This window comes from Macrobrachium nipponense, chromosome 25, assembly GCF_015104395.2.
Source record: "Macrobrachium nipponense isolate FS-2020 chromosome 25, ASM1510439v2, whole genome shotgun sequence".
Taxonomy (NCBI): Eukaryota; Metazoa; Arthropoda; class Malacostraca; order Decapoda; family Palaemonidae; genus Macrobrachium; species Macrobrachium nipponense.
This window is the reverse complement of record NC_087214.1, coordinates 69,364,980-69,380,302: the sequence shown is the minus strand read 5'-3', so window position 1 is coordinate 69,380,302 and position 15,323 is coordinate 69,364,980. Positions and strand designations below refer to the sequence as shown.

The 15,323-nt window shown below is 41.9% G+C and overlaps 1 protein-coding gene across 8 annotated transcripts in view; it reads left to right on the top strand.

The window, feature by feature from the left end:
- The window catches only part of LOC135199512 (phospholipase D1-like), a 93,048-nt gene extending 82,609 nt beyond the window's left edge, over positions 1-10,439 (top strand). For all 8 annotated transcript variants that reach the window (XM_064227626.1, XM_064227631.1, XM_064227628.1 and 5 more), the window contains 7 exons: positions 4,819-4,920; positions 5,211-5,419; positions 5,627-5,752; positions 6,495-6,735; positions 7,187-7,399; positions 8,074-8,196; positions 10,223-10,439. In XM_064227626.1, coding sequence (XP_064083696.1) covers positions 4,819-4,920; positions 5,211-5,419; positions 5,627-5,752; positions 6,495-6,735; positions 7,187-7,399; positions 8,074-8,196; positions 10,223-10,324 — 1,116 coding nt within the window. In that variant the 3' untranslated portion in view covers positions 10,325-10,439. The remainder of the gene's footprint in view (positions 1-4,818; positions 4,921-5,210; positions 5,420-5,626; positions 5,753-6,494; positions 6,736-7,186; positions 7,400-8,073; positions 8,197-10,222) is intronic.
- Positions 10,440-15,323: the final 4,884 nt, after the last annotated feature.

The window sequence follows — 15,323 nt, the reverse complement described above, 5'->3', positions numbered from 1 at the left end:
CTGATGAGGTATCTCGACGATTGGTTAGTCCTGGCGAGCTCCCGCTCGCAGTTGCTACAGGACAGGGATCGACTGCTCGAGTTCTGTCGCGATCTGGGGATCGTTGTGAACTTCGAGAAGTCCGATCTCGAGCCCAAGCAGAGGATGAAGTACCTGGGTATGCCTGATCGACACGGTAAGCAGGGCGAGTCTTCCCCGCAGACTCGCGGATCAGCAGATTCAGGGAGGCAGCCAACCATTTTCCTGTCTCGGCAGGACAAAGGTAGCTCAGCGATGGCAAGTCGTGATCGGACACCTGTCGTCACTCGAGAAGTTAGTCCCTCACGGGCGTCTTCACCTGCAGTCTCTTCAGTGGAGACTAAAGGAGAGTTGGTCACAGGCAACGGATCCCCCGAGCTTTCCAGTGTCGCTGACACCGGAGGTGAGGCAGGACCTAGCCTGGTGGCTGGACGACAGGAACCTCTTAAAGGGAGTGCCTCTACTCACTCCCCCCCCGGAGATGCAGCTGTTCTCAGACGCATCGACCGAGGGATGGGGCGCACACCTGGAGGAGTTGCTGACTTCAGGAGTGTGGGACGAGCATGACAAGCACCTTCACATCAATGTACTGGAACTCAAGGCAGCGTTTCTCGCGCTCCAAGAGTTTCAGGACCGCTTGATGGGACACTCAGAGGTGTTGATGTGCGACAACACCACAGTGGTGGCTTACGTCAACAAACAGGGGGGCCTAGTGTCTCTCCCGTTGTACCAGTTGACTCGGCAGGTGCACGAGTGGGCCGAGGCTCACTCAATAGAGCTGTCGGCACGCTACATTCCAGGGAAGAGGAATGTAGTAGCAGACAAGCTCAGCCGTCGGGATCAGGTGATAGGGACCGAGTGGTCTCTACACCAGGACATGGCGGAAAGGCTCTTCGACCTGTGGGGGCGACCAGTCGTGGATCTGTTCGCCACCCGGCACAACAGAAAACTTCAGATTTTCTTTTCAGCTGTGCCGGACCCATGGGCAGCTGCAGAGGACGCTCTTCAACATCCGTGGGACAACCTCTTCGCTTACGCCTTTCCCCCGTTCAGCCTGATTCGCAAGGTGATCAGTCGAGCACTGGTCACCCCGAATCTCAGGATGATCCTGGTGGCTCCCAAATGGCCCCAGGCCATTTGGTATCCGGACCTGCTGGCTCTTCTCGCAGGAGAACCGAGAGAGATTCCCCCTTGGCACAACCTTCTCGTCCAGCCACACGTAGAGCGGTACCACCAAACAGTCCAGTCCCTTTGTCTTCACGGCTGGCTGTTATCCACCATCTCTTGCGAATGAGAGGCTTTTCTCGTAGCGCAGCAACAGAGATGGCTGGAAACGTCCGTCAGTCCTCTGCAGCTGTGTACCAGGGGAAGTGGGCCGTCTTCTGTGGTTGGTGTCGTAGACAGGGTATATCTCCTCTCAGAGCCACTCTTCAGCAGGTAGCGGATTTCCTCGTTTTTCTTCGCCGAGAGAAGCTCCTCTCAGTCCCCACAGTCAAAGGATATAGAGCCGCCCTGGCACTAGTCCTGAAACTGAGGGGATTGGATATCTCGAACTCGTTCGAGATCTCCTTGCTCATGAGGAGCTTCGAAAGGTCTTGCCCACCCAGGGAACTCAGGCCCCCTGCGTGGGATGTGACTCTCGTCCTGAGGAGTTTGACTCGAAGACCCTTCGAGCCACTCCGAGAGTCGTGAGACAGGGATCTGACCCTCAAGACCCTCTTCTTGCTGGCCCTGGCATCGGCGAAGAGAGCAGGGGAACTTCATGGTCTTTCCTTCGATGTACGACACTCCAGGGGATGGGGATCTGTGACGCTCGATTTCGTCCCGAACTTCATTGCGAAGACTCAGAAACCTTCGGTCCCTGACGACAGGTTCGAGTCTTTCACGATCCCTTCCCTAATGGACTTCACCGATAATGATGCGGATGAGATGCTGCTTTGTCCTGTGAGGGCGCTACGGCGCTATCTGAAGAGAACTCGGCACCTCAGGCCTGAGTGTCGACGCCTCTTCGTTAGCACCGGGGTAACCAAGAAAGAAGTGTCCAAGAACACTCTTTCTTTCTGGCTGCGTGAGGTCATCAGGAGGGCGTATGAGGCTGATGGTAGTGACGACATCTGTACGTCCCGTCTGAGAGCTCACGAAGTCAGAAGTATTGGCCCCTCGTTGGCGTTTTGTAAGAACTTCTCCGTGGCGCAGGTCCTGAAGGCAGGTGTCTGGGCTAACCAGACTACCTTCACCTCCTTCTACCTTCGGGATATTGCCCACAGGTCCTTTGATACCTTTTCCTTGGGACCCATGGTGGCTGCTCAACAAGTTGTGTAGCTAACCCAGACCCTCGCAGGCTGAACAGCATTGATTCCTGGTGTGACTGTGCAGATGGATGTGAGAATGAGTGAGTGACTGGCTTCTCTTCCCATCTTTTCCTCCTCCTCTACCTGTGGGCAAAGGGTCACGGTCGTCACTACGCTGGATGAGGACGAGATGCAGGTGAGCTATATGACAGAGCCCCATTCTATCCCTTTCACTAGGGATAGGAGCAGAATATCCACCACTTCCTCCTACAGGGGGGGGGAAGTGGATGCCAACAAGAGACAAACCCATGACTTTATATTTGCTCCTGTACAGGAACAAGTTCTTACATTGCTGGTACGAAGAGACACGCTTGCCTCTCTCTTAGTACTTGGTCCAGAGGTCTGACCATTGATCCTGCGGTGCACACCCCGATCAATCGGACAGAGGCTTGGATCCCTCCCTCGCTCTTACGACCAGGGAGGCATTCCAAGGTTGGGCGAACACCAGTCTGTTCACAAAAGACTCAGATTCCTCCCACCAAGAAGTGAGTCTTCCTATTGTAAAAGGACCGAAGGTTTGTATGCCGTGTCGGAACAAATGACAATTTGTCCAAAATTGCATTTTTCCTAACTATACAAACCTGAGGTCCTTTTACACAGTCCCACCTCATGCCACCCCTCACTCTGTAGTTTTTGCTTGGGCCAAAAGCAAAAGTGATTGTTTACCTCCCAGTCGCGCGCGCGCCTGTCAGACAAGCAGTTAACTACTGAACCCCTTGTTCGAAAGCTTACGACCTATCCAGCTGCCGCTAGTAACCTTCCTATTGTAAAAGGACCTCAGGTTTGTATAGTTAGGAAAAATGCAATTTTGGACAAATTGTCATTTCTCTGAAATATTTCGCTAACAGGTGAATTTTCTGCGAATACAGTGGGCCCCCGCATTCGCAGATTTCTCTCAAGACCATATCTACCCATTATTCGAGGGAAATTTGCCTATTCGTGGTTTTTTTATGAGAAATATCCAGAAATTCCTGCTTTTTTTTTATCAATTTCATCATAAAATGCACTTTTTGTGGTAAAGCTATTAAAATATCTAGGTATATAAATTTTTTGTGGGTTCTTCTTGAGTTTTACCCACCAAATAGGCCGGTTTCAGCGTTTTTATAGGGGTTCCAACTATTCGAGAATTCTAACTATTCCCGGGGGCGTCTGGTACACATCCCTCGCGAATACAGGGGAACTACTGTAATATGTATATACAGTAGTGCCTCAGGTTACGAAATTAATCCATTCTGAAGCGGCCTTCGTAACCTGATTTTTTTGTATGTAGAACTACGTTTTACATGTAAATTGCCTAATTCGTTCCAAGCCCTACAAAAACACCACAGTAAATTTTATAGTAAAGCTAAATTGACCAATAAACAATGAAATACAACAATTTAGACCATTCAATACTTAACTGTTACTGTACCTGTAAATAAAGTGTATTAGTGTACCAGGTACAAGAAATAGTGTGTGTGTACATGTATGTACGTATGTAGTAAAATGTGGAACCTTACCTTTCGAGTGAGGTGATGTCCGAAAGTGGCGACAGAGGGGGAAGACAAACGGCAGAAAACATGAACACTTAACTTTACGAAACATCAAAAAATTGCAGAAAACATTAACACTAAACTTTACGAAACACATTAACAAATGGCAGAAAACATTAACATTTCTTGATTATCTCCATCTTCGTCTCCATAGAAAACATGCTCTTCTTTCTGTGAACTTCAGCAACATTCTTGGGACCCATGGCTAATAACGTAAGTCATTAAGTTCACACACAACACGATAAAGTAACTTACAGTACAACGAAAGCGAAATCACTAACACGAATTTACATTAACAAACTAAATATATGTGAACGAACGAATTCCAGAGATGTTTCCGATAATGCTGCCGCAAAAAATGGTCAAGGAACGCCTTTACATAGAGGCATGATGGGACACATGCTGACCAATAGGAGAGCAGGTTCTTACGGCAGTGACTAGCATCAGGAACCAATGGGAGAGTGGGAGGATGGTGGTGAGTCTATCGAGTTGGCGGCACGCCAATTTTAAAATTGTTCTCGGCGGCCCGGGCGAATCTCGGACTTTACCCTTTCGCAACCTGAATTATTTTCGTATACAGAAGCAAAAAAATCTTCGTCTTTGCTTTCGTAACCTGAATTTTTCGTACGTAGGGACTTTCGTATGTAGAGGTTCCACTGTACGTTCCACAGAAAAATCCATGTATGGGTGAAACCACAAATCCAGAACCATGAATAGGCAAGGGTCGTTTGTATGTTGAATTGTTTGTAAGCTGGTTACTGTACTCTCCATGTATATTTAAGCATATTATGACATAAAATCAGTATAGTACTGTATGTTTTTCCATCCTAACAAGCAATACACTGTATGTACAGTATTGTGTGTGCAGAATAGGTGAATCAATTGGTAAACACCTTTTAATCTTTTTTTTTTTTCAGGCCAAACCTGATCGTTACTACCCCTATTTACTGCCAAGGACTTACGACAAGGCAAGCTTTGTGCCATCCCATCTTGTGCCAAAACACAAAGTCAAGTGCCAGGTGAGATCTGTAGTACGTCAGTGTGTTTCCCAAGTGATGGGTTGAAATTATTATTATTGTGTTTGCTGCTTGGGATATTTTGAACTGGATCTTTATTTTAAGGCTCTTTGGAGCCTCCCTTCAGCCCCCAGCTGCAATTCTTTATTTCTTTTACTGTATCTCCTTTCATATTTTTCCCTTTCAGCGTTGAATGATTTCATAAATCCCAGAACATGGCCTTTGGCCAAGATTTTGTGTTGCATTCCATTATCATTTAAAATGCCCCACTACTGTATTTTCTTTCTTCTCAGGTATTGCGAAGTGTAGGCAGATGGAGTGCCGGATTGGAGGAGAGTGAATTTAGTATTCTCAATGCCTACACGGACCTCATACGCCAAGCAAAGCATTACATCTACATCGAGAATCAGTTTTTCATAACTTGTGCCAATATGGGCGAAGCCAAAGAAGTGAACAATTCCATCGCTCAGGAGATAGTGGAACGTATAGTGCAGGCTCACTGGTAAGCATTTCCACGGGTGTGGTCTGTCCAAAAGGGTATTCAGCTGAAGATTTAAAGAAAGAAAGACTATGGTAGTCCAGCTTAATTTCATCGTTAATGAAGTTGTCTAGGCTTCGAGGTCCCTTTTGAAAGCCCTCGTATTTCTGTCGTGATCTATTAACCAAACAAAAGTTCCATACGGTAATATTGACGTTTTTTTGTTTTCAGCAATAACGAAGTTTTTCGCGTCTACATACTTCTTCCACTCTTACCAGCCTTCGAAGGAATGATAGGCAAATCAAGCGGCGTGGCCATGCAGTACATTGTCTACTGGAACTACGTCAGCATATGCAGGCAAGTGTTCTGAATTGCTGTTTTTTATAACAGTTTAGTGGGTGTTTATGCAAAACCATCAGATGGACCCTCCTGTACACAGTTCACTCTGGATTCCATAGTTTTACTCTATAGGGGAGTATTGCCATCAGTGCACCATTGTAGGCATTAGATAGGGTTCTTTGCAGTATCCCTTCAGCCCCAGCTGCAACCCCTTTTATTCCTTGCACAGTATCTTCATTCATATTCTCTTTCTTCTAACTTAAATTCTTCCTCCTGTTACTCTTTTAAAACCATTTTACTTTCAACTTCCCTTTCAGCCCTGATTGACCTTCTAGGTTCGAGTGCTTGGTTTTTGGCTGAAATTTTATAATCAAATTCAAACCTAAAGATTAAGATTAATTATCTTCTTGGTAACAGTTTAGTGGACATTTACATAAAGCAACTATGGGGCCTCTCGTACACAGTTCATTCACTCTTGATTCTACAGTTTGAGATGAAATGCCTTTATCAAAGTAATCTTTCTTTCCTAGTCTGAATCCTGGTGATGTTACATCTCAATTCACCGGTTTGTATTATTTCTGTTTCATGTCAGTCTTTGGCATTTTGTTTTCCTCTGTAAATTAATATTTGTGTCCATGTTGTTTGCATAAAATGCAGGAACTTATTGTACATATTTTGATGTACGTAGGTTTATATTTATAAGGATCTTTCACTCCTGTAGTTTCCCCTTAGTATATTTACATTTTTTACCCCAAAACAGAGGCAAAACCAGTTTACTACAGTGCCTGAAGGACCAAGGAGTGACAGACTGGAGGAAGTATGTGTCGTTCTGCTCCTTGCGTAACCACGAAGAGCTTCACGGGCGTCCTGTGTCAGAGCTCATCTACATCCATTCGAAACTGATGATCATCGATGACCAGTATGTGATAGCTGGCTCTGCAAATATCAATGATCGCAGCATGATTGGCAACAGGGACTCAGAAGTCTGTCTGTTGATGGAGGTCAGTATACAATGCAGTATGTTGGTGAACATAAGATATGTGCTGTGACTAATGCCGAGGAAGTAAATTATTTCATTGTATTTTGAGAGATTTTTGTCTTCAGTGAAGGTAATGGAATATTTTGAATAAAAAAGAATAAAAAGAGGGTAAGAACGGTACTGTACAGTGATGTATGTAATGTATTCACTGATTAATTATAAAATAAGACAAAAAGTGTTCCAAAAAGTCCACAAGATAGAAGTTGGGAGAACTCATTTCAAGCCAACACCCTTTCTGGAAAGTCTTGACTTAAAACTATCAAAGCTGTTAATAAGGAATGCCTATACTTGAAAACTACCATCAATAATAAAAGCTGCCTGCTGCTTCTTTACCCTTACACTCAATATATTCTGAAGTGAACTCATCTTAATTTTACAAGAGAAGTTTCCCCACCAGCAACTGATCTTTCCAGGATGAAGAATTTGAACAAGGCATCATGGATGGAAAGCCTTACGAGAGTGGCATCTTAGCCGGAAGCTTACGGCGGTACTTGTTTTGCGAGCACCTTGGGATTTCGGAGGATGACGAGGCTGCGATAGCCACCATAACTGACCCTGTTTCGGAGGATTTGTTCATGAAGACATGGTCCAGTACCGCTGCCAAAAATACGAAAATATTTGAGGAGGTAGTGATTCTGAGCAGTTTCTGTATGAGGATTAAATTTTGTTGTCAGTCGTTCTTAGAAATACTTTTTGTTAAATTTCTTATCACAGTTTTATTATTCTTATATTATTATTCAGAAGATGAACCTTATTCATATAGAACAAGCCCCCATTGACCTGAAATTCAATCTTCCAGAGAATATGGTGTTCATTTGAAAAAAGTTACTGAAGTTAAAAGGAAATGCAGAAAGAAGAGATCACTTATTAGATGTAATTAGTGTTTTGTGTGCAGGTTTCACTCAATTGCATCATGTGTCATCTAAACGTTAACCTTAAGTACACAAAGATTAAAGAGAAAACTCCAATTCAACATAAATATCTGTTAACTTATAACATGCATGCAGGTTGTATACGAAAAATGCAATCCTAACATGCATGCAGGTTGTATATGAAAAATGCAGTCCTACAGGCCTTGTCAAAACTTGAGGAGTATTGTACAAGATTGATGTTGCATATTGTGGTATAATAAAAATTTAAAAATCTGCATATCACACTGGAAGAAGGGTTTCAATAGCCACTTGTTTATTCCTCAGCACAAACAAGCACTCCATAATAAAAATTATAAACTGCCTTAATTAACAGAATATTACTTGTTTTTACTCTGTTCCAATGTACGCTAACATTTCTCTTCTTGCAGGTGTTCTCATGCTATCCCTGTGATAGTGCCAAGACATTTGAGGATGTAAACAGGTTAAGAAACTCGGCTTCTATGGCAGACTTGAATCCATCGGAGGCCCTGAGAAAACTGAAGGATGTGAAGGTAAGGCAAACTTGAATGGCTGCTTCCAATCATTTGGAAAATCCTTGTTCAGTTTAAAATGTTGGCCATTTCTTTTCTTTCATTGCCAAGTTTACGAGTTCGGTCCTTGCTTTGTGTTAAACAATTCTTGTGCTCTGCCTTCTACAAGACTATTATTCTGATACTTCTTTTGGGGTTAAGTGCCATTTTTCTTCTTGGCTTGCTACAACCTTTTAGTAAAAACCTGCCATGTATAATCATTGTTACATTAAACATTTGCTAGCAAATCCTTGTGATTAATGTTAAAGTTTTAGTACAGAACATGATGTCTAAAAACTGATAGCAAGTCCCAGTTATGAATGCAATATTAACTGCAAATGCTAAAAATTATAGTTTTGTATGATTCATGACAATACTTACTACAGAAGTACAGTATTTGAAGTGTAATTGTGTGGGAATTTGATAAATTATGGTTAGTGGACTGTAAATTTAATAGATAGGTGTTACACAGTTTCTATACTCAGAAGAATCAAGTGCACTGAGTTCGGATAACACAAAACTATACTTTAAATATTCACTAGCCTTACCTTAAAAGAGAAATAAGATAACTCAGGACACTTTACACTTGGATAAGGCCAATTCTTCTCACCCAAGCTGCAAAAGAAAGAATTAGAGCAACGCAACCTGTCTTAGAACTTAGGTAAATGATACTGGCTGAGCCTAGACTCATTTATAACAAAAGGAAATATTTCATTGTTTCAAAATCAAACGTAATTTAATTCAATACAGTAGTAACACTACCATGAAGATTTTAGGTATCAAATAAACTAGCCTAAGGGAACACGAGTAGGTTCAACCTAGACCACTGCACAAAAAACTTGGCAGGGATAGAAAATGAAGTATGTACTTATTAAATCTAGGCTAGCCTTACCTCACACCTCGGTTCACCTACATTGGCCTACCTACTAGGCTATTAGATAAAATTGTTCTAATAGTAAATGACAAAGGAGGGCTTATCTGCACTGCTGTTAGGCCGAATGATGACTCATACTCCAGGTTGGCTTGGACTAGTCTGTAATATTCTTAAACTACTCTTAGCCAAGGGAGGGCCTCAGAATCACATCTATCGAGATCCCTCTTCCAGCTCGATCTTCCCTCCAAAATCTCCTGCCCCTCTCGGCAGTGTATTATAACCTACGTCTTTTGTTTTGTTTTGAAAAGTACTCTTCAGCCTAAAGTTAGTAATTTACTCAAAGCAAAATGAATAATGTGTGGAAAATGAGGCCCAACAGAAAATATAAATGAAAATAAGTCACCAAACTTAGTAAACAAAACTAAAAGGTTAGAGAGAAACAAATATCTCCAATGTAATTTTCGTTCATAACGAACGATCCCGAACAGACTGCTCACCTACGAGGAATTACTTATACCAACACTGAATGACAATACAACGACCTGACACCACCCAACCGTAATACGCAGCCAACACCAATCACCAAAACTAAACTAAAACTCAAAACAAAGCTGCAGAAACTCAAACTTGAATGACGAGACAACTCGCAGCACAATGCAACTTTCTAATTGATGATCCACATACCATCACCACAAGATAGAAAAAAAAAAAGCAAAACAAACCATTGAACTTGTCAAAACTTGACAGTAATAGACTCTTACAAGGTATATAACACCTCAGCTTAATAGACATCAACTTAACCGGATTCTGTACTCATCTGTTGCATTATCATCATTATTTTTGCTTGGTTACTATTTTAGGGGTCATATGTCTTTAAAGAGACCTCCTACATTGAATGACAAGTGTCAAATACAGTTTGTTTAGGTTAGGAATTAAGTGGAATGGCTGTTAGCACTTGTCACTTTCTGATGTCTTGATAAATTGAGGTTGTACTGTAGAGTATTCCAAAATTTTTTCTGGGATGATAATTTATCATTCTGGGGCCAGCAAGTCTGGATATAATATGGTTTATGTAATAACTACAAACTTATTCTGCCCATCATTTTCATATGACATTGGCACTTTCTTCGACAGGGTCATCTGGTAGAATTCCCATTACGCTTTTTGGAGTATGAAGTACTTAAGCCCGGCGTCGGAACCAAAGAATACCTTTTACCCATGGGAACGTGGACGTGAGAGGTGATCTCTGTAAATATATTGTACAGAAGTTGTTTTTTTTATATCTTTTAGATGTGTGCATAGATTTTTAAATTATTTATATGAAAATTTATATAAAAGTTATGTGGAGTAACAGTGGCATTAATAACCTTGTGTTGTATATTAAAACAAAAAGAGAGAAAAGTCAAGCCAAGGAATGCAAAAAAACACATGAGAATATAGAAAAGCCAAGCCAAAGGTAGCTTAAATCAGGACGGCTCAGACTTGATGGCTGATGTAATTCAACTCAAGTGCCGAAGAACTCTGCAAACAGCACACAAATATGTCAATGGATAAAACCAGTGACAATTACTCTTGGATACCTGAAACATGTCCCGACAACCCTACGTTCTTTTTCCTTGAGCAAATGCAAGTCTCAATGTTAGTACAAATTTCTAATCTGTTTCAGTATGTGCAGAAATGATAATGCATTCTGAACTTCATAAATACAGCCTTCCTCACACTGGAGTACAATCATTTATCTAGTGGCGAGTATGAAATTGTAACCTTAAAGTAGTCTCACATAAATGTAGAGCTTGGAAAAAAGCTGACAAAATTTGCCTACTACAGAGTTTAGTTATGAAGTTAGGTGTAGCCTACCCTAGACACAAACCTGTTATGTATTTTAGCTTGTCTGTTTCTTAAAAGTCAAAGCTCAGTGCTGGCTGAGGAATAAAGGTAAGTGGGGAAAAGACTGATCACACAGTGATATTAAATTTTAGATGTGTCAATTTTAGTACCATATAGCTAGATTTAGTATATATTATACCATAATTTCAATATAAAACAATGGGTTAAACAATTCCACAAGCAGTTTTAAATACTTTTCACTTGGTAGTCATAAATAAATCACATGGATCAATCATTGCACAGTATTATGGACACTTCCATGTAGTAATCTATTATATGAGCAAAATTAAGATGGAAAATCTTCACGCTAATCAGAAGTCCCTGCAAAAGCCATCTACATGTAAAACCATTAAACAAAAATTACAGCTTTTTAAAGTAAAATCAACTGCTTAAAACAGTTTTTACCAGAGGTTACAGGAGAAATTCTTAAGCACTGCATACCATAAGAGGTCATGTATGTAAACCAGAGGCATTGTAGTTCCACCAGAGGTCACAAACAAGAAGCATTATAGTTCCTCTAGAAGTCACAGGGGTCAATCTGAAGCATGCAGGAACTATCAGAAATCACGGACGTCAGCCAGAAGCTACCACCAGAGGTCACAGATAAACCAGAAGCATCATATCCTAGTTCCTCTAGAAGTTACAGGAGTCAAACTGAAGCATATAGGAACTATCAGAAATCATGGGGGTCAACCAGATGCACTGTAGTACCACCATCTACGTGACCCTCTGGTAACGTAGATAAACCAGCAGTCATTGAAGGTCAACCAGAAGCATTGGAGTACCATCAGAGGTCACGAAGGTCAACTGGAAGATAGTAGAAGTACCACCAGGTCACGAAGGAAATTCAGAAACACTGCAGCAAATCTTTCTCACCATGAGCTGACTCTCCAAAATATCAAGTCAATATGTTACTTGAGTGATCATTGGCAGAAAAGTAGAGTTCCTTTTATGTCATCTCCTCTTCATACTTGATCATGATCACCTTTGAGATGCTCAGCTCTGGATAAATAGAGTGAGCATAAATAAAGTGTCACTTCTCAAAACTGAATACGAAAGTACCACTGAAGATGTTTTGGTCATTGCCATACGTACTCTGACCATGTAGAATGAAATGGTATGGAATGGGCAAATTTTTTAAATATGGATACTCTTGAATATTTTTTTCCTGCATTTTCTTTCCTTTTGAAAAATAATATTTTGAAAAAAAAAATATTTTGAATAAAAACTACTGAAACGGTGTAGCTCGTTGTCTCGCCCATTTTTTGTGGTCAGTTGAGGAGTTTTGGGCCTTGTGGTGCCAAGATTCGGGAGTCAGTTTGTTTGTTATTTGATGTAGGCACAATTTCCAGGAATCTTTTAAAAGTAATGAAGTACCGTTTTAAGAAGACTATGAAGGATTTTTATTGCATTTGTATACTACAACAGAAAGCTAAAAATCCTTCATAGTCTTCTTAAAATGGTACTTCGTTACTTTTAAAAGATTCCTGGAAATTAATTTAGATAATGACCACTTTGACTTACTGATTTATGAGCCCGTGGTCTGATGGCATGGTGCTGGATCAGTGAGGTAGTGAAGCTCATTCATCAATTTTTAGAGAATGCAAACTCACTGAAAGGTGTTACCATAGAAATTCAACTGCAACAGCCAGTGTTTATCAATTGCTTGTTACTTGAACACAACGACGACCAAAGAATTTTTGGTCAATGCAAAGGAGACAGCCACATGATTATATAGTTTTCCTAATGAGAATTTTGGGCTAAACAATGCACTTTGATGACTTCGGCTTAAAGAACTGTAACGACGTCTAACAAGAACAATCCTTCACTTCATTCACCTCAAATGTGAGTGACTTCTATGTAGCCTGGTATGTGTGACTAAAAGCAGCACAACTAGAAACAGCCATCAATGGCCTCAGGCTTCGTAGTTAGTCTATAAAGAGTACAGTAATATGATCACAGTCTTTCTGTAGCCTTTAGTCTGGTACACATCAAGTATGATCATACATGTATCGAGCTCCATTTAGATACCAAATTCAGAGACTTGACAAAATGGCACCAGGAGAAGAACCGATGAGGCCCGCAGGTTCACCGGGTCGAGAAGGTGTCGGGCATCCCCCTGGTTGAGCTTTCAGACCTAAACTGTGGTGCCGTATTGGGTCCGCGAAAGGTTCTCTGAAGGTAAGCAGCCATAATTAGTCTGTTAAAGGCTGGGCCTAAACTGCTGTGTCACCATTACTCCAGGGTCACCAGTTGTGAGGACCAGAGAGTAAGACAGGTAACTGGGTACTGATAATGTATTACAGGTAAACACAGGCTATACAGGAGGCTGCAGACAGACATGTATCCTACCTGAACAGAGAGAAACTGGGCCAGGCCAGGGGTTGTGTTTTGTTGCAGACATATATACATGGATATCTATGGGTACAATTGTTGTTCATACATGAATTATATATTGGCAGAAAGGCCAGAGAGGTCTGCACATGATGATGTACAATAGAATTTAGCAAGGTGTTACAGTGGAACGAAAATAGCCTGAAGGACGTTGTGCTTACAGGCTCTTTCCATTGTACACTGAGGCATATGCCTCTATAAAAGGCTTTGCTTTGCATACCTATGAAAAATACAAAGAACTTCAAAATTAGTCATTGTTTTGTTGTTATAGGGTTTATTTTTGCATTTTTTGAGACTTGAATGAATGCTAATATGCTTTGTATCCAATTCCAGCATGTTGAGTTGCAAGAACAAAATGTGGTAATGACCCTCCAGCTTGCCCTGAGCCAAAGAAATATGTAAATATATATATTGCAATACACTCCCTGAACACCTGAATTAGCCCTGGTCACTGACCAGCCCGAACTATATCCCCACATATTTACCCAATAAGTGGGTAATTTTAACTGTCAGCGTTACCAACGCTGCAGGTAAAATCTAGTCAAATGAGTTACCTGTGTTACCGTTGGCAATGCTGCCGCAAATACCGGCCACCAGTGGCCTGTCTCCTCATGGCTCATTCCTCAATTGTTTTTTGTTCGCCATGCTGTGCCGATCAGTCCCACATCAGGCGAACTTTTGGTCATTTAGCCCGACCCCACTCTAAGAGTTTTCGCCTTTTGGTTACAAACTACGATTTCTCCCGTTTCACTTTGGATAGCTACTTTGTACTCGCTATGGATAAGTTAGGAAATAAACGTCGTTGCCGTCTCCAAACGCCTCTGCTTCTGCTTCATTTACAGTTCGACGATCTAGCCTTCTACTGCTGGATATGTTGGTGCTCATCGGCTCTGCACGCCCTTCAAGCGTAGGATGAGTACCCGCACACATGATCGACGTTCTTTTCGTTATTTCGTGTAGGAAGGTTCAGTGCAATACCAGCCAGAGATGTTTGTCTTGGTCAGGAGACAACGAAACATTAGTTAGTTATTCAAGAAATTAGTAGACAGGTTATCATCTATCATCTAGTATGTTAAGCATATTTGTAGCCTGACGAATAATTTAACCAAAATAGAGATAGTGGTACTAGTAGTATAGTGAATTCTAATCGTTCTTTTTCAGCACCCATTCCTGTTCCAGAACCAGCCCTAACGGGTGCTGGGGGTAATGGAGAACCGCAAGCCTCCGAGTGGGTAGGTTCTGCCGCCCCCCCCCCCCCCCCCCCCCCCCCCCCCCCCCCCCCCCCCCCCCCCCCCCCCCCCCCCCCCCTGTCGCGGTGCAGGCAGAACTGAGGCAGTGTTGGCAGCAGATTTCCCCTCCCCTCGATTTGTAAGTTCTCAGGATGATGAAAATTTAGGTCAGATATAGACGAGTATGGATAATAGGCTAAATAGTGTTTAGGAAGAGAAGTGCAGGCTTCTTCCGGTCGGTTTTCTATTATAAGTAGTAGTTTATAGAGGGACAATGTCCTTAGAGCCTCTTTGGGTTTTTCCTGCTTCAGTTCCTTGCATCAGAAGCTTTTAGGCCATTGTTGGTCGTTCAGATCTGGTTTCGGGTCTCTCGGGTTCTGAAGGGTTGAATACTTATCCTTCGTCTTTAAAGTTACTTTCCTCTACTTATACGATAGGGTAATTTTTAACATCAACTAATTCTCTGTTCAACGCATATAGACTTACGATAATTAGGTATGTACAGAAATCGAATAAATTAACTATGGCTAGCCTCGTGTTCACAATGATATATCGTATGCATATACAGTAGCCTAGCCTAGCCAAAAGTATTTGCTGTACTACATATCGGTAGAGTGATTTTCATAGTGGCTAACGCTTTAGGCTCAAGGCATTCTGACTACAGATAATTCAGTACAGGTGTAATTGAAACGAACGAGAATCCGGTCTTAGTATAATTCAATATG